The 24,248-nt window shown below is 33.3% G+C and overlaps 4 protein-coding genes across 10 annotated transcripts; 3 read left to right on the top strand and 1 right to left on the bottom strand.

Annotated features, from left to right (window-relative positions):
* The first annotated feature begins 29 nt into the window (after nt 1-29).
* LOC105196716 (SH2B adapter protein 1) lies at nt 30-7,133 on the top strand. 2 transcript variants are annotated; one of them, XM_026134893.2, is made up of 5 exons: nt 30-1,324; nt 2,551-3,434; nt 3,531-3,730; nt 3,812-4,069; nt 5,294-7,133. In XM_026134893.2, exons 1-5 carry the CDS (start codon nt 780-782, stop codon nt 5,429-5,431), a joined length of 2,025 nt encoding a protein of 674 aa, XP_025990678.2. In that variant the 5' UTR covers nt 30-779; the 3' UTR covers nt 5,432-7,133. The 2 variants fall into 2 exon arrangements, with proteins under 2 accessions (XP_025990678.2, XP_025990679.2); XM_026134894.2 differs by having other exon boundaries at nt 33-1,324; nt 3,812-4,153.
* A 956-nt stretch (nt 7,134-8,089) lies between these two features.
* Nucleotides 8,090-9,684, top strand: LOC105196688 (copper transport protein ATOX1). Its single transcript, XM_011162738.3, has 3 exons — nt 8,090-8,370; nt 8,471-8,546; nt 9,252-9,684. Exons 1-3 carry the CDS (start codon nt 8,281-8,283, stop codon nt 9,377-9,379), a joined length of 294 nt encoding a protein of 97 aa, XP_011161040.1. The 5' UTR covers nt 8,090-8,280; the 3' UTR covers nt 9,380-9,684.
* A 644-nt stretch (nt 9,685-10,328) lies between these two features.
* LOC105196689 (POC1 centriolar protein homolog A) lies at nt 10,329-14,109 on the bottom strand. Of its 5 annotated transcripts, XM_039446510.1 has the most exons (8): nt 13,559-13,973; nt 13,085-13,489; nt 12,910-12,956; nt 12,374-12,735; nt 12,094-12,304; nt 11,832-12,031; nt 11,363-11,650; nt 10,329-11,044 (listed from the first exon to the last, which is right to left on the bottom strand). In XM_039446510.1, exons 4-8 carry the CDS (start codon nt 12,725-12,727, stop codon nt 10,721-10,723), a joined length of 1,377 nt encoding a protein of 458 aa, XP_039302444.1. In that variant the 5' UTR covers nt 12,728-12,735; nt 12,910-12,956; nt 13,085-13,489; nt 13,559-13,973; the 3' UTR covers nt 10,329-10,720. The 5 variants fall into 5 exon arrangements, with proteins under 5 accessions (XP_039302444.1, XP_039302443.1, XP_011161041.2 ...); XM_039446509.1 differs by having other exon boundaries at nt 13,310-13,973; XM_011162739.3 differs by lacking the exon at nt 12,910-12,956 and having other exon boundaries at nt 13,310-13,489.
* LOC105196687 (transketolase-like protein 2) lies at nt 14,088-23,149 on the top strand. 2 transcript variants are annotated; one of them, XM_039446508.1, is made up of 9 exons: nt 14,226-14,366; nt 18,722-19,259; nt 20,112-20,257; nt 20,451-20,640; nt 20,914-21,148; nt 21,222-21,365; nt 21,460-21,633; nt 21,716-21,931; nt 22,006-23,149. In XM_039446508.1, the coding sequence occupies exons 2-9, from the start codon at nt 19,168-19,170 to the stop codon at nt 22,675-22,677; spliced, it is 1,869 nt and encodes a 622-aa protein (XP_039302442.1). In that variant the 5' UTR covers nt 14,226-14,366; nt 18,722-19,167; the 3' UTR covers nt 22,678-23,149. The 2 variants fall into 2 exon arrangements, with proteins under 2 accessions (XP_011161037.3, XP_039302442.1); XM_011162735.3 differs by lacking the exon at nt 18,722-19,259 and having other exon boundaries at nt 14,088-14,366.
* The last annotated feature ends 1,099 nt before the right edge of the window (nt 23,150-24,248 follow it).

Raw genomic sequence — 24,248 nt, 5'->3', positions numbered from 1 at the left:
AGTGGCATTAGCGAGTCGCGCGTATCACGCATTTCGCGCGTGTTCTTCATAATGCCCGTAAACGTTTCCGACGTCGGCACGAACGCGCGAGCATCATGCGTGTAGGTCCTTGACTTTGACACGCGCGTGATAAGATCGACGCGCGCGCGTCGCCGGCGTGAGTCCGACAAAGCCGCCGATGATCACTATCGTTTACCCGGCAACGGGAGGTACGAACAAGAGAGACAGACAAGGAAAGGAGAGAGAAAGAAAGAGAAAGTCGTCGCAGGTAGACGCGAGTGAGTAAGTAACGAGGAGCGGAAGACTTCCCGGTCGCTCCGAAATCCCATCAGCGTCGGTTTCCGGTTAACCCGGCTGCTCCTTGCTCCCTCCCCGCAGAACAATACGATGAATTGAGGGGGGATATAAGTATAATGTAACGAATTCATCAGCGGGTATCGTTCAAGTTGAGAGCTCAGCGATTCTCTCAACGCAGAATCAACGTATCAACGTCCCATTGTCGATATCCTTTTCTCCCTGCAGAATCCAGGGTATGTGTGCGCGTGTGTGTGTTACTCTACTGTGGCTATTCAGCAATCGCCGTGATCACCGTAATTTTTACAACGGGAAGTGATATGTTCGCGCAGCGACGTTCGCGATCGTGAAGGGACCCCGTTAGCGACGGGCGAGAGTGGAGGGCGACGGGTGGCGGCGACGGCGGCGGCGGTGGTGGTGGTGGCGGCAGCGGTCGCGGCACAAGGGGGAGGCCTTCCGCCCCCTACGCGAGCCAGACGCCGGTAATGAGTGTTTACGCTGCGAGCACGCCGACAGCGAGCACCGCGATATCGCCGGCGATTAATACGACGGAAACAACGGCATCGACGGCAACGAAGCCAACGACGACGACGTCGCCGATAGCAACAACGACGACGACGACGACGATAGCTACAGAGACTACGTCAACGACGACAACGACGACGACGACGACGACGACGACGACGACGACGACGACGTCGGCGGTGGCGGCGGTGGCGGTGACGGCAACGGCGGCGGCAGCGACGACAACAACGAATACGACGACAGCGGCGACGGCACCGGTTACGACGACGGCCACGTCGTCCACGGCGACCGCCGCGTCGCCGGAAGCAGCGACCGGCTGGATCGAGTTCTGCGAGAGACACGCCCGCGCCTCGGCCTCCGACTTCGCCAAAGCATTCTGCGCCTACGTTAGCCTGAACCTGCCCGAGAGCGCCCGCGCCAATCTCTCGCACCGCGACTTCTTACGCAAGTTCGTCGAGAGCTTCTGCGAGCACTTCGAGAGCGAGTATCTGCGCCAAAACGTGAGGTGTGTGTCTCGTGTTATCGTGCGCGGCCGTTGCGCTGTCACGTAGTCATAGTGGAAACCATTAACCTTTCGTACATACGTCAGGAAGTAAACATTGGAGTAATCGCCTTGAATGGCAAACGTTGGGGGAGGAACTCGAGTTTTCTGCAATTATTGTGTTCCGTTCGACACAATAACTTTATGAGATGTGACGAATAATTAGTTAGAGCTTGCAAATTATGCAATTGGTGCTTGTGTTTGGTATAAATTTCACAAAAAAATAAATACAAAGTATTTTTTTAAATAATGGCATATTATACAAGAAAAGGATGATAATCTAGAAATTTGAAATTCTTTTTTCAAAAAAGAAATTGTTAATAATTTTATTATTTTTATAATGTATGTTACAAAAATGAATTTTTATTATATTTTATAAATTATTTATAAATTATTAGTTTTTAAATTATAGAAGTTTGGAGGTTCAAATTATTCATATAAAAAAGTAAATATTGTAATTACCTGAATAACAAATACTGGGGGAGGAAAAAAACTCGAGTTTTATGCATTCTTGTTTGAAACAATATTTATGAAAAATAACAAATGAGTTTGCTAATATAGATGTTTCTGTTTGTTATAAATTTTATAAAAATATATTAATAATAGTAGCAGATTAATCAAGTAAGGAGAAAATGAAAAGTTAGAAGAAAAGTTAGAAGTTTAAAAAAGAATATTCTTATTTCACAAAAGAAATTGTTTATAGTTTTATTTTTATTATGTTATAAGAATATGTATATACCTTTTGTTTTATATATTATATATTATATATATATATATATATATATATATATATACACACATATAAAAGCAAGTAAACACTATTATCATCTAAATTATAAATGGTAGAGGAAAAACTCAAGTTCCATGCACTCTCGTTTGAAAGATTAAGTTTTGAAAAATGGCGAAAATGAGTTAGAGTTTGCAAATGTAGATACTTGTGTTATAAATTTTATAGAAATAAAAATACAAGAATACTTTTAATGATAACATATATTAATTGTATAAGAAAATATGATAACCTGAAAATTTAAAGTTTTTATTGTGCAGAAGGAATTATTCATAGTTTTATTTCTATAATATATATTATGTAAGAATATACATTTTTTTATAAAAATAATTTTTATTTTAAGTTACTTAATTTTAAGTTATCCAATAATAGATAATGGTAACACTGCTCTTGTATTTTTTAGATCGCTATCATTGCATGATACTAGAAGTGTAGTGTCCAATGAAAGAGACATAAACCTTGCAAGCCAAAATACCAATGCACCAATTCGTGCGTCATCGCATGAGGAATTCAGTGACTATTCTGAACATGAGGGAGAGGCAGTGTCGCCAAAGCCTGCTCACAAACCCTTCTTCCGCAGATTATCTTTTAAAGGACTTAAAAAAGGCAAGAGTTTCTTCCACAAGCAGCAGAGCGATGAAGTTGAGTTGTCCCACAGCGAACACCGCAAGGATAAGCACTCCAAGGCCAAGCTATCGAAGATCGTGGTGGAATGTCGTAAAGAGGGAATCGTTAATTCTTTGATGGGGGAGAACATAGATGGGACGCAGAAATGGGAAAAGTCACGGCTAGCTTTGATAAAGGCCATCGGTGGTTACATGTTGGAGTTCTATTCCCCCCCGAAGGCCGTGAAACCACGAAGTGGCGTTTTTTGCTCGGCGATTACGGAAGCGAGGGAGACCACGGCGCTCGAAATGCCGGACCACGAGAACACGTTCGTCCTGAAGACCCAAAACATGGAGTTTGTCATCGAGGCGCACGACTCGAATGACATGAAATCGTGGTTGGCGACGATTAGATACTGCATGCGAACAGTGCAGCAGAGTTCCAGTATCCCTGGCTCTGGACCGAGTGATTCTTTAGGAGATTCTCTGGGCCACGGTTCGTTGGCTATTGGATCCGACAATGATCGATTACGAGCCAACTCGGCGAGTAAGAGTTTCCGATCCGCTAGTCATGAACATGGCGATGACTCGCAAGGCAATCCACCAGAATTACCTCCGAGACTCCACATGCGCAGCAGTAGCAATCTAGAATTATGTTCCTCTCAGCAAGAAATCGAGCAAAGTAAGGAATAAATCCAAATATGAACTACAAGAATAATGTCGTTAGGCAAGTATAACTTGAAATAAGTAAAAAATTTATACATTTGTTTGCCCACAGTGCCTGCTAATGAGGGAGAGCTGGATTTATCGAGTAGTTTACGAGAATATCCGTGGTTTCACGGCACCCTTCCTCGCTCGGATGCCGCGCAGCTTGTATTGCATAGTGCAGCTAATGGTCATGGTGTATTCTTAGTTCGGCAAAGCGAGACTAGAAAAGGCGAATTTGTGTTAACTTTTAATTTCCAAGGAAGAGCAAAAGTAATTTATGTTATCTTTAATTCTTAACAATGAATAATATGCAAACGACTTTACCATTACATGCATTATTTTTCATTGCAGCATTTACGGATGACGTTAAATGATCAAGGTCATTGCCGAGTTCAACATCTATGCTTTCCTGCGATATACGATATGCTTGAACACTTTCGCCAAAATGCGATACCACTCGAATCTGGCGGGACTGCGGATGTTACTTTAACAGAATACGTAGTGGCGACGAATCACGCAACGCGATCGGGACACCATAACGTAGCGGGTAGTTCGAACGTGCAACAGTCGCAAGACAGGAGACCTCCAGCAGCTCTGGAGCCCAGAGAAGTAAGAGTCTGCAGTGGAAGTCTAACTCCTCTTGTGTGAGCGCGAGTGGCCAACACCCACAGTCTGAAGTCTAATCTACAGACAGTGAGTAGATAAACCAGCTAAAGCGCCCGTATTTATCGTATGGTCGATGATACAGAACAGATTTAAATTGGTGTCTGCATTTGTGTAAACTTGCTGGAAATTTGATGAAAATTTGTATAGATTGATATACAAAGTTTAAATGTAACGCAAGCAGTTTATGTATTTTTTTTTATGATACAATCTGATATTTGTTATAATTTATTTAATATATGTTCAAAATATATACACCACACAAAAAAAGTATTATTAAAAATTTCTTATGTTCATATATTAAAAAAAATTTTTTTTCTAAAATATGTTATGTTATACAACACACTTTTACACCTTTCATTTATTTATTATTTTACAAATAATTTGATTAAATTTGTATATCATTCGTTTAAATATACAAAATTATGGCCGTGTGAAATTTTTGTAAAAAGTTTGGAATGATATAAATGTGTGAGACATATAGTATTCAGAGAAACATGACCGTGGGACAAGGAGCTCGCTTTTAGTGAAAGCTTTTTCTTGAAATTTCTGGTGTGCTTGATTATATTACATGTTATAAGAGATTTATGTTTCAATTTTGCCTCAAGCAATAAAGGAGCGTCCAGAAATATTCACTTTGATAATTTTTAAATTAAATTAAATTACTTGCAAAACATATCAGAAAGTTATAAAAAACAGCATTAATATTAATTGACAGAGCAATATTAATATTCTGGACGAAATATCCTATTTGCTTACATTTACGCAAAAATGTTAAACAAATTCTTGTCAATATTTCTTATGGTGAATCTATAGAATCTGGTATCATTAATAATAGATCATGTAATTTTATAATGTAATGTTAATATGATTATAATATGATTATAATGATAATAAAATTAAATTAAATGGTATTACAATATCTATTCTGTACTTTGATATAAATATTTATATTTATCAGTATTATTTATATTCTTTACAGCACTAATAAAACATGATTTTCTCTTATACTATAGTTTCATTCTCTAAAATATTGACAAGTCTTTTCCTGACACGTATATATTTATGTGTTGTACTAATTCTAAAATCCAGAAACTTTAAGAGAAACTTCTGATAAGATTGCAAGACCAAAAATATATACAATTACTTAATAAGTTGTTAATAAAATAGGTACGCACTTATGGTGGTTCTATAAGAACGCGCGTGGAATCGTTGGAGAGACTAGAGCAACAGAGCACCATTGCAGAACAACAGGGCTCAGCTTCATCCACCGGCAGAGCAGTTCAGAATACTTATAGTTTTCTCTGACGCTGGATTCACGCTAATCCGCCATCAGGCTACAATCCGGTCAGTCCGACGGACTGAACGATATGATGAAGTAACCGCAGTTTTTGTCTCCAGAGAATTGCGTCAAGCCATAAGCCACGACAAAAAGCGCATCTCTTTACTAGTACAAACGAATTGCATTTTTCTTTTTTGGAATAACTATCTTCCAATCATTGACTCTTGCGTTTAGCATTCGATATTATACCTTTATGATTTATTAGCAACATGTTTGCGTATCGTATTTACATCGAAGAAATAGAATAGTCTGCCAACAAAACGAGTCTTAGTTAGCAATAATATCATTTCATAACGTCATGCTCAATTCCCACTCCTAATGACGCCGCAGCATTCCACGGAGCTCCCTTTCACAAGTTTCGCATGTATCTGTGACTCGTCTTTTCATCGAGACCAAACTAATAGTCTCCTCGTATATTTTTATTGAAAGAACAGATATATTTTAATGAAAGGTCCCCTGAGTCGTCGATTACACATCGCTTAATCAATACATGTAACATTGTGCGTAAACGTATGTATGTAATTGGGGTATGATAGTCTCCGAAATCGCAAATTATGGACTGCCAGTATATGCAATCTCCCCCCCCCCCTTCTCCTATTTACGTCTTCGGATCATCCCGAAGACTTGACAAGTGCGCCAAAGCTAAAGCTAAAATACTATTAAATCCCGCTTCGTCTCATGAGTACAATTTATTATACAAAATCGCATTTCAATCGCATTGTCATTAATCCCAATGCTTCGTAGGGCGAATAAATGTAACAGACGTGCCCTATAATCATCGATAACCATAAAACGAGCTGCGATATTTATAAATTATTCCTAGTCCTCGTCAGTGTAAAGATCAATGTATAAATTCCCCCATTTGTCAAGTAAATAACACGAAGAGAGAGAAAAGAGGAGGATACAATTATGCTATCATCCGGGATAAACGGAAAGGACAATGCGTTTCACGCTACAGTAAGTATGATCCCATGTATCCCTACAGAAATAGCAAAAATCGTATTCGATAAGCGTATCGAGAAGTGTATTAACAAATTGTGTAACGACTAAGGATTATCACTAACACCATAGAGCAATATGACTGAGTGTGCAAAAATTAAACTATAGACAAATGTATGGATGAATGGTACACGTATGATAGAAGAGCGATGATCGACGGAGTTGATCCGATTTGTGAAATGCAGAGCAGGCATTCTCAGTACGAGCCGAACTGATTACTGTGATAAGATCTTTCATTCGCACAAGGCATCCAATAAATCCCGCCGCCGTCCGTGCCAGTCTACGTTCTCTCGTTCGTGAGAACAATCATAGAGACAACAGGGACAAATTTATCACACATTTGTACATTTCACTCGCTACTCACCATCTCGAAAGTTGTAAGAATAGAATTTCCATCACGCGGTCCCGAAGCAGGAAAAGAAAAAAATTATGTAGGAAAAGTTATAGTCGATCTGGAAAAATCTGTATCGCCAATTCATCCTTTAGCCGAAATGCTTGCAAAATCATGCTGTAAGTAGGATATGTAAGCTTGTTCCTCGCGTAGCCGCAGTTGAAAAGACAGTCCTGAGGTATACAGAGTTTGACACAACTACTAGGCATTCAACCGTAATACTTTTCTACCTTATGTCAAGATGCAAGGATGAAAATAAAACCTGAATCCCCTGAGAATTCTCTAATGTTACTTTCAATTACCAACCACTTAATAGTGCAAAATGTTTTGTTTGTACTATGATTTAGACTGGGAATTATTAGAAAATTTAATAATCTTTCATAGAAAATGTCAATAATTATTTTATCTTTACAAAAACATTCTCGTTATATCAAAAATATTTTCACAAATTTTTAACTTAAAATAGAAGAGCTTAACTTTTCTTTTTAAACCAGTCTCATTTACGATAAGACAATAAAACACATAAAATAAATTTAAATTTAATTATTTAGTATATATACAAAAATACTAGTATCAATTTTTTAAATAGCTTAGAATATAATTTTTAATAATGATAATTGTGAAAATTTTCAGAATTTTGATGAATTAGAATACTTTAGGAGTACTGAGAAAGTCATCTTTTTTTTTACATTTTTCATATATGAATTCTGAAATATTTTAAGATTTCTCAGTTTATAATTAAAAAAATTTTTAAACCATTTGTTCAGATTTTATATGATTTCATTAGAAATTATAAAATGAGGAATAGAAATCTTGGAATATTTCAAAATTTATATATAGAAACATTTTAGAAAAGATGTAAACATTTCTAAAAAAGTGTTCCAATTTATATAAAAAGTCTGAGAAATTTTCTAAAAAATTCTAAACTCCTAGAAATTCTGAAATTTACATAAATATATACAAAAACGAAATTAAGAAAACTTTCCATCAGGAAATGCATTTAATACTTCAAAAATTGGTTGAAATTTTAGTCTAATTCTTGAATGTTAACAAAACTTAAAATGAATATTTTTCATGAAATTATATGACCTCTGCATTAAATGTTATTGCATTATTTTATAAATCGAATATTGTCTCGTTGTCAGATTAAGATTATTTTTTATCAGACATGAAACATATCAGCCATTTCGATAAACACAATGATCCGCATTCAGAACGCACTTGTAAAGATAACGCGTTTTTTTTTTTTTTTAATTCTATCCTTATCGTTTATTGAATGTAAAATAAAGAGAGAACGACAAAAAAAGCGCGTTAACATCTTTATAAGCGTGTTTTGAATATGAATCAATTACTTTGCAATTGGAAACGATCGATACACAATATACGTGCGTTATCATTTACGGTGCAGCTGCAGGTTTCTGTTGTATGCACATTTTTCTTCCTACTTCATCACTTGATTTGGAAATAACCTACAACGTCGAACTTTGGAGACGTATCGTTACTATGGCAGCTCAGGTAATAAGAAAATGATATTCTGATCTCAAACAGATATAAACAATTCGGGCAAAAGCCAGCGAAAACCTAGATGATATTTGACAAGTAATCTGTTTACAAGGTGCACGAATTCAGCGTCGAAATGACATGCGAGGGATGCTCAACTGCTGTGCAAAACGTACTCAGGAAAAAAGAAGGTACTCGAGAACATTTAAATCGATTTTCGCGGATGTAAAAATATTTTCTTATATAATCCCGCTCATAATCCGCAAATAACATCAATAGCTTTGTAAAACGTTACTTTTGCAAAAATTAATAAATCGTATGAAATTAGGTTAACTCTGTAGTGCTACTTATATTTTCCTTACATTAATTCTCCGTCTGCAATCTAGGTTTTTTTGGCATAAACGAAATTTCACTTAAAAAAATTTTATTGTTCAAATTTCAATTTTTTATTAAGGTTTTTAATTATATGAGTTAAAAAAACTGTTTAGTAATTTAATAGAGATGTTGAAAAGTAACCCTGAATTTTTTTCAATTTCGTGAAAGCCTAGAACTGAAAATTTGAGCTGGACAAAAAAGTCCCACATTGTAGGCAGTGGATTAACACGATTCTGGATGAAAATTCATCCAAGAAAAAAAAAATATTTTACACTTTTTTACAAGTTGCAAGATGTTGGAATAACTGAATTAACACTATTTTAAATAAATTTTAATGGAAATAAAATCTTATTAAACATTATCTTGAGATATCAAAATTTTAATAACAAAATCTGTACTAAAATTGAATTAGCTTTTATTTGGGTAAAAATTTATCCATAGTAGCACTCCAAAGTTAAAATATATAAAGAAATGGAAGTATTGTTCAGATATCTCCAACATATTATTTATGTGATATATAGGTATCAATGATATCAAGATAGATTTACCAGGGAAGAAGGTACTTGTGACCACTGCACTGGATTCAGATGAGATTTTACAAACAATCAAGAAAACAGGAAAGGGTTGCCAGTTCTTAGGGACCCGTTAAGAAAAATGAATGATTTACACTATGTGATTGTAACAGGTGCTGCTAAATATGTCAGGCATATATTATAAGAGAGATATTTTTTACATTGTATCTTTTCTATAAAAAATAAGAAAAATTACATTAATTACTTATTCATATATATAAGTACAAAAATATAGGTACATTTTAGATCATATATTGATATAATTAAATTTTTATTATCTTAAGCAGCTTTCATATTAAAAATTTTTTGAATTTATTATAATTCAACATGAGATATGTTACGTTTTTCATTTATAATATAAAGCTTTGAAATATTGTCTCAGCAAATTTATAATATTTATTTCTTCGTAGCATACATTATGAAACTATTTCTCAATCAGAGTTGATAAAAATAATGTTTTAAACATTTTAAACACATATTATGTGTTTAAACATGCTTAAAACGTTAAAAATATGTAGTAAACAAAAAATTCTTAAAAAAAAACATGATTTTTACCAACTCTATTATCAATAGAACATTTATTATCAAATACAAATATATATAATTATATATGAAACGTCTCTGTTTATTTTGTTTTTCCGTTTGTATATATAAGAAAAGTAATTAAAATTGAAAAATAATTAAGATAATTGTTGGATTGTTTTTTTTTAATTTGAGAAAAAAATTGTCTATATATCATATGTATAACATAATAAAATTGCATGTATAAATTATGCATATTGTACAATATAATTGCAATGTTACTTTTTGTAAAGAAAAACAAGAAAAAAATTAGTAATTGGAATAACATCACAATTCAGACCGAGAAAAGTAAATAGACGGTTATAATAAGATCTGAAATGTTTCTTGTATGATTTTCTTTTAAGATTTTTACATTTTCTAATTCTTCAAACAGTGTGTCATTATTTTTAGTCTCAAATAATTTGAAGTTAAATCAGAAAAGTTAGTCATCAATTTAATACTGTAATATTACTTTTTTTTTTTTTATTTAGTTCAAGAGTTGTGTTTGAGATTGAAAGTAATAGCGCACGGTTCGAAGAATTAGAAAATGAATTTAAAAAATCATACAAGAAACATTATTTTAGCATTAAGATCTTACTATGATCATTTAATAGACTTTCGCGATTTGAACTGTGTTAAGGTAAAAACTTTGCTAATTATTTTTCAATTATTTTTTTATATATGTATGTAGGCTATATACATATATACAATATTTTAGGAGATATTTTGTGTATAATTATTTATATTTATAGTTAATATATATCATTTACTGTATCAATTGAAATTCTGCTTGAAAAATTAACCAGTTGTCAATATTACATATATACATATTGTTAAGAGTGATTAACAATTATAAGTTAATGATTGTAAGCTACAAAATTCAATTTATGAAATCTCTCTTCTAATCTTATTAAGCGTCGTTCTATCATATGAATACTTTGATGTAGTAATTGTACTTGATCACAGAGTACATCTATCTTTTTCATGGATTGGTTAGAAGGTACATCATGTAATATTTCACCTTGTGGAACGTGCACGTTTGCTACATCACGTTTGCTACGTGTCCTTTGAATAGGTTTGATGTTCTTAATATTGATCACTTCCGGTTTTATTTGTCTTGTTAGCGGTTCTTGACTGCTGTCTGATTCTGAATCCAATTTTTCTGATGTGTTTGATAAACACTGAAATGATATCTTATAAATTAACAGTTTCTGATGTTTCTTTTTGATCCTGGAATGCTACTGTGGATGAATTTTCACACAAAATAATAAATTCAATTCAGTAGTTTTTAAAACTGTTATTAAAATTTTGATTAAATATATCTTCTAATAAAATTTTTTTACATTAAAATAGTGTCAGTTAGTTATCATAATACCTTGCAACCTAAATACAAAAGTAAAAAAAATTCTTAATTATTAGAAACATATAAATAGCATTCCAGAGTAAATAAAATGCAATCGTTACTTTCAATAGATTATGTTTATGTATTAAGTTATTACTTTCGCTTGGTTTTGCTTCTTGTGTGCATCTTCATTATGTTCGTTGCTGTCCAATTTTTCATCCACATCATCAGATTTTTCTCTGATGATAGGAGATATTAACTGTTTGGGGATCTCTCCGTTTTGGACATTTGTATACAAATTAAATTTCCATAGTAGAATTTGTTGAGCCGTGCCGCCAGAAGCGAAAAACTCACCATCATTTGAAAATGCTATGGATGTTGTGACAGTCTTGTGTGTAGGTCCCTTGAGAGTATAAATTGGACGGCCTTCTAGTAAATCTAAAATCTAATTGATATTTCTCGTTATCAGATATTACCACGTTTGCAAATAAATACGATAATAATCTATTGAAAGCTATACAGGGTGTCATACAAACTTTTTTCACCTATACTATTTGGCCTTATTAACACATTATATAAGTTTGGTCTTTTCAGATACCCTGCATGAAATCAAAATTTTCAAATACCTTCATTGTAGAGTCACTAGAAGCTGTTAACATAAAGTGTCCCTTTGGATGGAATTTAATCATATTAACAGTCTTTTTATGAGAATTATATCGCTGATATACAGAGTCTGTTCTTAAATCATACAATTTAACACACCCATCCACATTTGCTGATCCAATAGTTGCTCCACTTGGATGAAAGTCCACATACCTAGCGGGAGCTAATATAGCAAAATTTTACTCTAGGTTTAAAATACAAAATTACTTAATGCTCTTAACAAACCTTTTAGCTGATTATAAGTTTTAATACACAATCCGCTGATATTGTCCCATACTTTTATCGTTTTGTCATCACTACATGATACCAAAAGTCTTCCATCGGGAGAAAATTTGACACACATGACCCAATGTGTATGTCCAACAAATGAATTGAAGAAAGTTTTTTCATGTGTTAACCATACTTTTATAGTTTTGTCATTTGATGCAGTAACCAACTAGACATACCAACAATTTATACAAGTTATCCACAACAAATTGGTTAATTAATTAAATACAAGAATTACCTTTTCTCCATTTGGACTAAACTGTATCGATGTTACTGCAGAACTGTGAGCTACAAAATTTGAGGAATGTCCTTTAATTTTAGGAGTCCAAATTCTCACAGATCTATCTTTTGAAGCACTGGCCATAAGGTCTCCATGTGGTGAATAGCACACATCCAGGATACTCTCTTTGTGGCCCATAAACTTATAAGCTGGCTTATCTTTTTTCAAATGCCATAATATTATTTTCTTGTCCAAACTACTTGATATTAGTTGATCACCATTTGGATGAAAGCTTAAGGCTGTTATTGCATCCTTGTGACCTATGAAGTTTTTTTCATATATAGGCTCATTGATAATCTCCTTGTCCTCCATTGTTCCTCCTGGCAGCACAGTAAATTAAAAAAAATAAACATAAAAAATAAACAAATAAAAATCACAAGTGATATAATGAAAGGTAAAGCTTGATTTAAATTGATATATTAATTTTTTATATCGTAATTCAAATTATATTATAAGAATAAGTGTCTATTAGTATATACAATATATGTACTAACCCTCATATATGTAATAAAAAAATTCATGCTACTGAGTGCAGATGATTCTATAATTAAAAAAATATTAAACCAAGGTAAAGACATTACACATTACGTGTTGTATTTTCTTGAATTCTTTATTATTTTAGAATTATACAAATTATAGTGCAAGAGTGTAAAAACTAACAATACTGACTCGTTTAATGCAAATGTGCATTTTATTCGATTTCACTTTTTTGTTTAACTAATATTCTTACTCATGTCTCTTAATTGCAAATCCTACATGAAGTCACTTTTCATGGGAAACAAGAGAAACAAGAGACCATTATTTTGTCTTTCTTTCTTCTGAATATCAAACAAAGGCAAAGCAATTCCTATCGATTTGTGTCTCTTGCTGGAAAACTGGTATTATTTTACTCACAGACGATTATTGAACATTCACACGACGTGGCGGAACTTCAACTGTTTCACCTTTTAAAAACAATGAGAGAGAGAGAGGCTATTTCAAACAGATATCAACAATCACTACGCTGATCAACCAAAGTTCCAATTGTTTCAAACGTTTCAAAGGATATATATTTCGAAAGTGAATAGTTTCATACTGCAAAAAATATTTCAATGGTCCCATTATTTCGATGCACATAAATTCACTTTTAACTTCGATAGTTACCTCAAGAGTTTGGATGCGCTTAGTCGTTCTTAGCATTCTAATTTTAATAAAGGTTTGTCCAAAAAACGCTTTTTTGGAAAGTGTATTCAAAAGCTGATATCTTTTTTATTTAAAAAAAAGGCAACATTGCTTTCTAACACCGTCTAATAGTTTAAGTCTGTCTCCAAATTGCTTCAAATAATAATAGAATACATCCAAGCTCGTTATTCGTTGAACATGTGGGAACTTGATGATCTTAAGGCGCATTTATATTAGAAATGAGGAAACAACCAATCAAAAGTTGCATTGATAGTTGTCAATGGCCGCTTTCAGCAGACCGCAATCGAATGAGCGCTCGCTGTTATTGGTGTATTCTTCTAGATCTAAAGTTTGATTGGATGATCTAAAAGAATACACCAATAACAGCGAGCATTTACTCAACTGTTGGGTCCATCGAACGCTTCCAATGGGAACGCGCCCGTAGAATTGACCGCGCTCGGCGCCGCTCGGGCGTCCTCGGGCGGCTCGGGCATCCTCGAGTTCCCGCGAATCTGCGTATGTACTTGTTGCGTGTCGCAAACCAAACCTTGCGTGCGCACACTTGCGTCGCTCGATTCGTTCGCTGCATTTTTACAGAGACCGTCCGTCGAAAAAGCCGCGAGGCCGCGCCGTCCAACGGAGATACGCACGTACGCACACACACACACACACACGGACAAAACATGGCGAACTATCACAAGCCCGAGTTGAAAATTATCCAGGAGCTGCGAGATATCGCGAACAAATTGAGGATTCACGCGGTCGAGGCCACGCAGGCGAGCAAATCGGGGTGAGTTCGCCTTCCAATACTTTAACCGGTGTGACGAACGAGCACACACGGTCGTCCTGGCAACTACGGCGAACGCCGCCCGGTGGACGATGATAAGCGAGAACACGCGGTTATCCGAATTATGTAATCGCAGGTTCGGAAATTCCCGCGTGAATGATCGAGTTGACCACTGAGATGTTGCTTTTGTTTGTGTTTTACATGCGTTTGAAACGACAAGTATTTTGTTCGATGTCTTGAAAGAGGAAGAGGAGTTGAAAATTGCTGGAGGAGGAGTCAGCTAAAGAGCGAGAGAGAGAGAGAGAGGCTGACACACATTACTCGGTCGTGCAGTCGTGTTTACTATGTGTATGTTTGACAAATAACATCTCTAATTAAGAAGTATTTATAGCCAGAGGAGTTATGTATCTATGTATTTTGACATATATTTATGACCCGATAGATTCTCGTAGTTTTTTGATAAGAGCATCATATCGATTATGCCTAATGTAACGCAGTTACTCGAACGAGTAACGAATTAAAATGCAAGCTGCAAAATGCCAATTCAGCGTCTAACTCGATTATACGATTTCCCTTTATTTAATTTTTTTTTTTTTTTTTTTTTTAAGGAAAGTTGGGATGTTTTGATTGATTAAACTGGACGCGAAGTTTGCGAATTTGTGTGAGGGAAAGAAATAAACTGTGTGGACACAGTTCTTTATTTGAATATTATTTATTATATTTACATTTATCAGAGTTGGATAGTAATTAATTAAAAAATTAATAACTTAATTTAATTATAATGTTAATTAAAAATGATTTAATTTGTTACTTTAATTAGTTATTTTTGAAATACAAACTTTGATTTATTAACTTTTTTCCAAGTTAAAAATTTATCTCTGTAAAAGAAAAAATTATAACAAAATATATATTTTTACGTAAAAAAAACAATGGTTTTTTGTTATTTTATATGTACTTAATTTACAAATAAAATATTGAAAATTTTTTTTCCTTTCATATAAATTTTATTTACAAATAAAATATTAAAAATTTGTTTGATAGTTTCTATTATAATTGCTATGAGTAATTTAATTCTAAAAAAATACGAATTTCTAATTTAATACGAATAATACTTTTCAAAATAAATTTTTAATTTAAATCGATTTAATCTTAACGTAACTTTTAACTGATTGTGAGTTAGGTCTTGTATATAATGGAGGAATATTAGATATTAGGAATAGGAATTAGAATATTAGAATCAATTCTTTCAATAAACACTATAAATAAATAGTAAGTTGTGTTTCGTATAACAAATTGATGTATCATATTAATATCTAATATTTATTGAAGAAATTATTTCTAAAATTTTAATTCTTATTTTTAACATTTAATAGTTTTCCGTTATGTACTGGGTTTTAGTTTTTTTGTTTACGTAGTTTTTTAATGTGACTAAATTAATTTTGTAAACCATTAACTTTTAACTTAATTTAATTAAAAACGTATATTAACTTACCCAACGCTGATATTGACTATATTTGAGATAAAGAAAATTAATTTTAATACAAAATATAAAAATGTTTTCTAAGGAAGCAATCTGTTATTTTCTGGTCTAATTTTTCCTCAATTGTGCTCTACAGATTAAGATCTAAAAAAAAGACAGAAAAATGGTATTACAAAAAAATAACAATACAGAGAATATTTTACGCGGAAATTAAAGTTTTATGTTTATGTGTGTTGTTTTTGCAATAACATTTTTGTAAGTCTATTTTAGGTTCAAACTATAAAGCTAAATGTTCTGAGGAAAATTAGACCAGAAAATAGCAAAAGGCTTTTTTAAAAGTCGCGAAATAAAACTGCGTACTTAAAACATTTGAAATTTTTTAATCTTTAATGACAGAAAATTCTTGTATATTTAATGAGTTTTGTATTACAAGTTGTTTTGCTACATCTCAAATATGATAGGAAGAAATACTTAAACGAAGAGAGAATAAATAAATTCGCAATTTTTGCCTTCAATTTGATCGTACAAAAATGCTTTTTGGAAGCATTTTAATCTTCCAAATGAAAATGAATGAGAGATCGAACGTATTTCGTAACAGAACTTACATCATTCAAATCGATGTAATTTTAGTTTACTCAGCAAAAATTCTTGCTTTATAATCAAGCGAAAATGATCTTTGTATTCATTCATTATAAACAAGAAGAATCGAAATAAATTGCCAGTTGTCAGTTGCATGGACAGATAATCTAATTCGGCACAATTTTTTTATCGATCTGTGTCTCAAAAGAGAGATGAGTGGATAAAACAGACAATGTTACATTTTTTAGTATCATATTTTTCAACTTGTATTACTAATTTGTCGCGTAATTTGTTACTTATATTACATCGCATGTATTAAATTAAGCTAAATTATAAAATTCACTCATGCTATCCACCACTCTTTATCACGTTATTGTTGCTGCCGGAATGTCTTTAGACGGCGATGTAATTTAAGAAATTGCTAACTCATTAGTTTTTTTTTTAACTGAGCGCGCTCTTACGTTTGATGACTCGCGTTTCTAATCTTTTGGCAATTTTACTAAAATTAGAAAATGAAAGAATTAGGAAATGAAGGGCTTAACGATTTTACTTTACTGATCGAAATGACATTACTCCAAAATTAAAAATTCAAAAAGAATACATTAAAGCTTATTTTACAATTGCGTAAACGTGATTGTAAAATGTAAAATGTAAGAGAGGTAGCGATTGTAAGTCGCTATTACTGGTTGCAAAGTGTGTTGTTAAAAGACGATTGAATTTTATCTTCCACGCTTACAACAGCGTTGGTTGTAAGAGAGAACTAATCGGAAGACTTTGTCACGTGTTCACGTTGCCATCGTTCATAGGATATTTTTATTTTATTGTAGATTAACCTTGTAGTACAACCAACATTCACTACTACTGTTACTACACTCCCACACTCTTACAATCATGTTCATGCGATTGCATGAATAATGTATTATAATATTATTACACCTATTATTAGTAGCTATTACATTTATAATTAATATAGTGAATATTTAATAAATTTAATATACAGGGTGTTTATAAAGTCTGTCTCCATTCGCTACATTTCGGAAACGGTTCAATATTATGAAAAGTGTGAAAACTATTTTAAGGGTAAGGGATGGAAGAACCTCTCGAAATGATCGAGCACGTATTTATAATTTTAAACCGCTTTCAAAAGATTATAGGAAGTGGGGACAGACTCTATAGACACCCTGTATTATACATGTACAATTTATAGCTCATAAATCGTCATTTACAAAATTCTACAGAGCGATTAATGAAATTAAGTAAAATATTTGTAAAAATTGTACAGATCACAAAAAATGCGATTAAAAAGTAGGTATAACATTTCCACATTTTGTAGAAATATCTCAATCTTGATTTGTTATAATAATTGTGACAGAAATTATGAGATGTTAGTAAAAGAGAATAATTGAAGAGGATCAAGCTAGACAAAACGTTTCTTACTATTTAATAAATTATAAATAAATCAACATTTATTATATTCAGCTTGTGTAATTGTTCTGGTTTCTAATATTTCTTATTACTTTGTAATAAGAAATATTAGAAACCAGAATTTCTAATATTTCTTATTACACGAGCAGTATTTACTAGTAATTGATACATATTTTAAATGATAAACTAAAAAAATAAAAATAAATCATCTAATGACGGAAGGAAGAATCTGTCGTGTATATTTTGCAAGAATATCGACTTGAATAATATTTTTCTGCGTTGATTGTCATTTTATGTCTTTTAATCTGTGTGCGTGTGTGTGTGTGGACGATTATGAGAACTAGGTAAGAAATGAAGGAGTCATGCGCTTGCATTCGAGGTCACGTAAAGCGAAGGAAATGTAATGATGGTAGCAGGTTTTCTAATAAATTATTCTTTGTGCACACAACTCGAATGACTCGGAAATATTGATGACTCGGAAAAGATTAGCATTAATTTTGGTATAAAGAGTAAGGAATTTATTAAGGCAGAATTAATTAAGAAGAGCATGAGGAAATTGTATATTTCAAATCAAAATTTATCTAGGATGTATAAAGGTTTTGTTAAATTTCTCGATTTCTTTTTTTCATTTTGAAAAATCAAGTAACAGATGAGCTTTTACGTAAGGTACTACGCTTGTCTAACAATGAGTACTACGTTTGAATCATTGGTATGCAAATGAAGTTTGCTACATATGGCGAACGTTCTACGGAATTTTACTGTGATGTATTTACATAAGACATATGCGAATCGCTGAACAGCTGAATGACTACTTGTAATAAAATTAATGGAAATAAAAGGTGATAAGATTCTAATATTTCACACGGTTTTATAGTTTCGAGTTACGAAAAACCCTGAAAATAATTGGAAACGATAATCAAGACGGAAGAATACGTGACTACATGTGGCACTGTTAAAGAGTAGTACAAATGCAAGTAAAAATTACAATCAAAGTGGAAGCATTTATTCGAATTGAAAGACAATATATTTTGAGATACCGAAGAGAAGAAAAACTGTTCGATATAGAACGCTCGCTCTTTGCGTTGATATGTTTCGAGACACCTTATATATTTGCTCTATATATCGTCGTCATCGTCATCACCATCGTCACCGTCGTCACCGTCGTCGTCGTACTCGTCGTCGTTGTGACGAGTCGAAGAGGTAGGGAGATAATCGCGCGCAGCCGGCTCGTTTGCCGAAACTCGTCTCGCCGGCAGTCGCGATCGAACGTTCATTGTCGACGATAGTCTCAGAGAACTTGGGTGTGTAATTCAATTCACGATGGTTCGAGACACGAACATGGAAAAACTCCAGGATCTCGCAAATAAGCTGCGTATTGAGTGCGTGCAAGCGACTGAAGCATCAAAGAGCGGGTACGATGAGAGATTGTAGATTACATTTGTAATTAGCTAACGTATTTTTCTCGTTAATGGACATTACGCTTTTCCTTACCCAGACGTAATTTTTTATCTCTTATTGTTACATTTTATCCTTGTTCAACTTAATATTGTATCTTTAATCTTTAAGCCGCGTAATAAAGAAGTTTTACACAAGAAATAAAATCACTATTGTACTGTGATAGGTTCTGTTATAAATTTGAGATGATTTTTTTTTAATGTAATGAATAGTGAAACTTGAACTTTATTTTTTCTATTTTTTTAGTAAAAAAAAATTTACTGCGTTATTTAACCCTATGTTCTTTAATCATATTTTAATGTAATTATATTCAAAAGATAATTAGATAGAAGTGACTTTGTTTAAATAAAATGTTTAAATGAAATTAATTATATTTAAAAGATAATTAGATAAGTGACTTTGTTTAAATAAAATGTTTAAATGAAATTAATTATATATATATATATATATATATCTATATCATGATGGTAGAATATAAATTTTGTAGTATATTTTGTAACTAGGTTTACCATATTTATGAATATCGCAATGTTATTTCTGTGACCCTTCGTGAGAAGGAGATTCAAAGATAGGTTATTTCCCGACACTGTTGATAGTCTGACCTTGCCATGACGACAAAAAATGCTTTAGAAAAAAACAGATATCGTTCGATTACGTGAACGGAATTATCGCTGTTGTGAACCAATATTCAGAAAGAATTATCGCTCATAATTTTTTTATCTGGAGTCAATTATTCTTTAAATATAATTAACTGTAGTTGATTATTCAGATTTATTTAATTCTATATTGATTTATATTTCTTTTAATAGGCATCCGACATCATGTGCGTCCATGGCCGAAATTATGTCCGTTCTTTTCTTCCATACAATGCGTTTCAAAGTATCAGCACCACGTGATGCGAACAGTGATAGGTTTGTCCTCAGTAAAGGTCATGCGGCTCCAATCCTCTACGCAGGTAAATTTACTCATACAAAATTTTTTTCTGTACTTTATCAACATCATTAATTTGATTTAATCATAAAATTACTAAATATTTTAATATATTAGAATTAATTTCATAATATTATAATTTATTTTAATATTTTTTGATATTTTTTAATAATAAATTTTATAATATATACTTGTTTTACATTTATATTTTATTACAGCATGGGCGGAAGCAGGCTTGTTTCCAACCAGCGAGCTACTGAATTTGAGAAAAATCGATAGCGATCTGGAAGGGCATCCTACCCCGAGGCTCAATTTCGTAGACGTAGGAACCGGTTCACTAGGACAAGGTCTCTCAGTTGCAGCTGGCATGGCTTACGTCGGAAAGAATTACGATAAAGCCAGTTACCGGTATGCTATTCAATATTTAATTAATAAATTATGTCTCCAATTATATTAATTATAATATAAATTTAATATATTATAATATAGATGATTTAATTATAATATATTAAGTTATTTAAATATTACATATTATGATATTTAAATTATAATATATATTGTAATATAAATATTATATTTAATATCATATTAGAACGTATAATATTTGAATCATTTGAATTGCTTCAAATTTGCTTTCTTTTTTTTTATTACATTTTCTTTTTGTATTTATTTATCTTTCAGTGTTTACTGTTTAATTGGCGACGGAGAAGCTGCCGAAGGTTCCATCTGGGAAGCTCTCCATTTTTCGTCTTATTACAAATTAGACAATCTTTGTGCTATCTTTGACATCAATCGTCTTGGACAAAGCGAACCGACGTCGCTGCAACATAATATGGAAGTTTATCGCAAAAGATTAGAGGCCTTCGGATTTAATGCCTTGGTTGTAGATGGTCATGACGTGGAAGAATTGGCGAAGGTACATGAGAGTTATATTAATCAAAATAATTGTGTTTATTTGAATATATGCCAAAGAAGTTATGTTATTTTAGGCCTTCCATGAAGCGCAAAATACAAAAGGACGTCCCACTGCCATTTTAGCTAAGACTTTTAAGGGCAAGAACTTCCCTGAAATCGAAGATTTGGAAAACTGGCATGGCAAACCTTTGGGTAATAAGGCGAATGAAGTTATTCAGGTATATTAATATTAATATCAAATTTTGTTAATAACATGATAATAAGAATTTACGAAAATTAAAAAAAAATTTTGCAACATTTTTTTTATTACAGCATTTGAAAGGACTTTTGAAGAATTCTGGACCTCTTGCCTTGCATCCACAAAAGCCACTCATAGATGATGCTCCTATTGTAAATATTAAAAACGTCACATTAGCTTCACCTCCAAATTATAAAATAGGTGAACAAGTAGCTACTAGATTGGCTTATGGCACGGCTCTTGCAAAGGTTCGTGCATATTTAATATTTTTAAACTTTGTATCCTAGAATATATTTAAAAAAAATGTATTTTTTAATCGTTTTATTTTAGTTGGCACAGAATAATCCTCGTGTCATAGCTCTGGATGGTGATACAAAGAATTCTACTTATGCTGATAAGATAAAAGCGGTTGATCCAGCCAGATTTATTGAAGGATTCATTGCTGAACAGAATGTTGTGGGTGTCGCTATCGGTGCCTCGTGCAGAGATCGTACCATCGCATTTGTATCCGCTTTTGCGACATTCTTTACGCGTGCTTTTGATCAGGTAAGATACAGATTTGTTAAAATTATTGACAATGACGAAGAGATAGATAAATACATTATTAACTTTTGTTATAGATCCGTATGGGTGCGATATCTCAGACGAATGTAAACTTTGCTGGTTCGCATTGCGGTGTATCCATTGGCGAAGACGGACCCTCGCAGATGGGCTTAGAGGATATCGGAATGTTTCGCGCGATTCCAGGTTCTACCATCTTTTACCCAAGCGACGCCGTATCGACGGAGCGCGCCGTCGAACTGGCGGCCAACACCAAAGGCATCTGCTTCATTCGTACTTCTCGTCCAGCTACGGCAATTTTATACAAGAATGACGAACCGTTGGCCATCGGTAAAGCCAAAGTGGTCAGATCTTCCGCTAAGGATAAGGTGCTTGTGATCGGCGCCGGTGTAACATTGCACGAGGCACTCAAGGCGGCCGACGAATTAGCCAAAGTTGGGCTCAATATTCGTGTAATGGATCCGTTCACTATCAAACCCATCGACGCACAAGCTATCATAAAGAACGCCAAAGAAGTCGGCGGTAGGATCATTACCGTTGAAGATCATTACGCACAAGGAGGTTTGGGAGAGGCCGTTCAATCCGCGGTGGCTATGGAAAGAGACATAATAGTAAAGAAATTGGCAGTGTCGGAGGTACCACGTTCCGGCCCGCCAATGGTATTGCTTGAGAAGTACGGTATCAGTGCTCATAATATTAGCGTGGCCGTGGAGGAAATTATGAAATATTAGTCTCGAAGCTACAGATTGCTGGTTAGATCGACGGGAAACTGTTTATGTACAAACAATATTCTATTTTTTTAAAGCACAAATTTTGATGGAGTACACACGACGAAACATTCCATCTTTGAAATATCAAACACGATTGAAGGGTAATGACTGAAACTGGTGTAATTTCGATGGAATTAAATTTCTGATGCTGCAGATCAGAAGTGATCCGCAGCATCAAAATCTGATTCTAGCGGAAGTAAATTTCAATCCCTACTCCGAAAGGCCTAATGTACATTGAGTGTACATGTAATCAGCAAAAGCATTTATTTTTAAGCAATAGAAATATATGGTCTGTTAACCGAGAGAAAAATCTTTATATACATATACAATTTATATAAAAAATTAAATTTGTAAACAACGAACATGTTTGTACAACATTTTTCAATATAAGGAAATTTATTCCTTAATAAAATTCCATTTTTGATGTTTCATATATTAAAAATGTTTTTACGTTACAAAGCACAAGAGTGAAATATTAAAATATTTTTTGGGATTATTTGTAAAGAACATCAAATGGAAATAGAATTATCTTTCAAAATAATTTATTCTATTTTCTTGTTTCCACTGTGCGGTCCGTTCCACTCTTCCAAAGAAAATATTTAAATTGTGTTTTGCCTTAAAAAAATTAAAAATATCTCATTTTTATCTAATAATTTGTTATTTATCAGAAACAAAAATTTCGATTTCATTCATAAAAATAATACTTTTAAAATATAGAATATATTTAAAATTAAAAAATCAGTGGGCTTTCAAAATATGCAAATTTATCATTTTCTAATTATGATATAAATCTTGGAGTAAGTAGTTTAAATAGTGCAGGGACGGTTTTTTTTACAAATCGATTTTAGAGAATATTTTTTTGTTTTGATGTGAAAAATTAAGTATGTTTAAAAATTTACGTTTATGGCTTATTATTCACTTCTGCTAATCGCTAACAATAAATGAAAATCTCATCGATTTCAGTCTTCGACATATATCGATTATTTAGATCTCGTTAGAATCTATATTTACCAAAAATATTTTTATATTTTATACGTCCACTATATTTTTACATTATACTTGATCAATAATGAGGATGCTTTATGTGACAAAATTGAAATAAATTAATTCGCAATTAATAAAATTTCAAAATAAATCAAACGCGAAGCGTAAAATGTCTACGTTAGCGATAAACACGGTAATCTTTTCAGTTTATTAGTTAGCTTATTTATGAATTTAAAAAATTTTTACATAGAATGACGTTCAATTAAACGTGTTCGTGCAGCTCGTGATTGCAAGCGAGCGGAGAATTTCCAAGCGTTGGCAAGTTTTCGGCGGCATTAATTTGTACGATTATACCGGCGACATTGTTTGTCATGGCTTTCCGAAGCGTTCGAACGTGGCGCCACGAGTCCTTCGTTGAACACGCGGAATGACGGTCGGTCGGTTCCGCGTTCCTTCGGTCAAAATCGGCTACTCCGCCAACCAGGCCGTCATGGCCGCCGAGTGTTGGCGTGCACTGCTTGTGCGCATAACTTTAATTCCCCTCCACG

Source organism: Solenopsis invicta, chromosome 3 (genome assembly GCF_016802725.1).
Source record: "Solenopsis invicta isolate M01_SB chromosome 3, UNIL_Sinv_3.0, whole genome shotgun sequence".
NCBI classification, from domain to species: domain Eukaryota; kingdom Metazoa; phylum Arthropoda; class Insecta; order Hymenoptera; family Formicidae; genus Solenopsis; species Solenopsis invicta.
Note: the sequence above shows the minus strand (reverse complement) of the source record. Positions and strands in the feature narration are given on the sequence as shown.

What these genes read in the sequence shown, in the direction of transcription:
- LOC105196716 (XM_026134893.2), top strand. Translation starts at nt 780, where the DNA reads ATGAGTGTTTACGCTGCGAGCACGCCGACAGCGAGCACCGCGATATCG. An exon ending in TCAGCAAGAAATCGAGCAAA is followed by an intron (nt 3,435 to 3,530) that starts GTAAGGAATAAA and finishes GTTTGCCCACAG; the next exon opens with TGCCTGCTAATGAGGGAGAG. An exon ending in ATTTCCAAGGAAGAGCAAAA is followed by an intron (nt 3,731 to 3,811) that starts GTAATTTATGTT and finishes TTTTCATTGCAG; the next exon opens with CATTTACGGATGACGTTAAA.
- LOC105196688 (XM_011162738.3), top strand. Translation starts at nt 8,281, where the DNA reads ATGCACATTTTTCTTCCTACTTCATCACTTGATTTGGAAATAACCTAC. An exon ending in TCGTTACTATGGCAGCTCAG is followed by an intron (nt 8,371 to 8,470) that starts GTAATAAGAAAA and finishes TCTGTTTACAAG; the next exon opens with GTGCACGAATTCAGCGTCGA. An exon ending in CGTACTCAGGAAAAAAGAAG is followed by an intron (nt 8,547 to 9,251) that starts GTACTCGAGAAC and finishes TGTGATATATAG; the next exon opens with GTATCAATGATATCAAGATA.
- LOC105196689 (XM_026134892.2), bottom strand. Translation starts at nt 14,070, where the DNA reads ATGCCCGAGCCGCCCGAGGACGCCCGAGCGGCGCCGAGCGCGGTCAAT. An exon ending in AACTTATAATCAGCTAAAAG is followed by an intron (nt 12,032 to 12,093) that starts GTTTGTTAAGAG and finishes TTGCTATATTAG; the next exon opens with CTCCCGCTAGGTATGTGGAC. An exon ending in CTAGTGACTCTACAATGAAG is followed by an intron (nt 11,651 to 11,831) that starts GTATTTGAAAAT and finishes AATATCAATTAG; the next exon opens with ATTTTAGATTTACTAGAAGG.
- LOC105196687 (XM_011162735.3), top strand. Translation starts at nt 14,095, where the DNA reads ATGTACTTGTTGCGTGTCGCAAACCAAACCTTGCGTGCGCACACTTGC. An exon ending in ACGCAGGCGAGCAAATCGGG is followed by an intron (nt 14,367 to 20,111) that starts GTGAGTTCGCCT and finishes TTCTTTTAATAG; the next exon opens with GCATCCGACATCATGTGCGT. An exon ending in TACGATAAAGCCAGTTACCG is followed by an intron (nt 20,641 to 20,913) that starts GTATGCTATTCA and finishes TTTATCTTTCAG; the next exon opens with TGTTTACTGTTTAATTGGCG.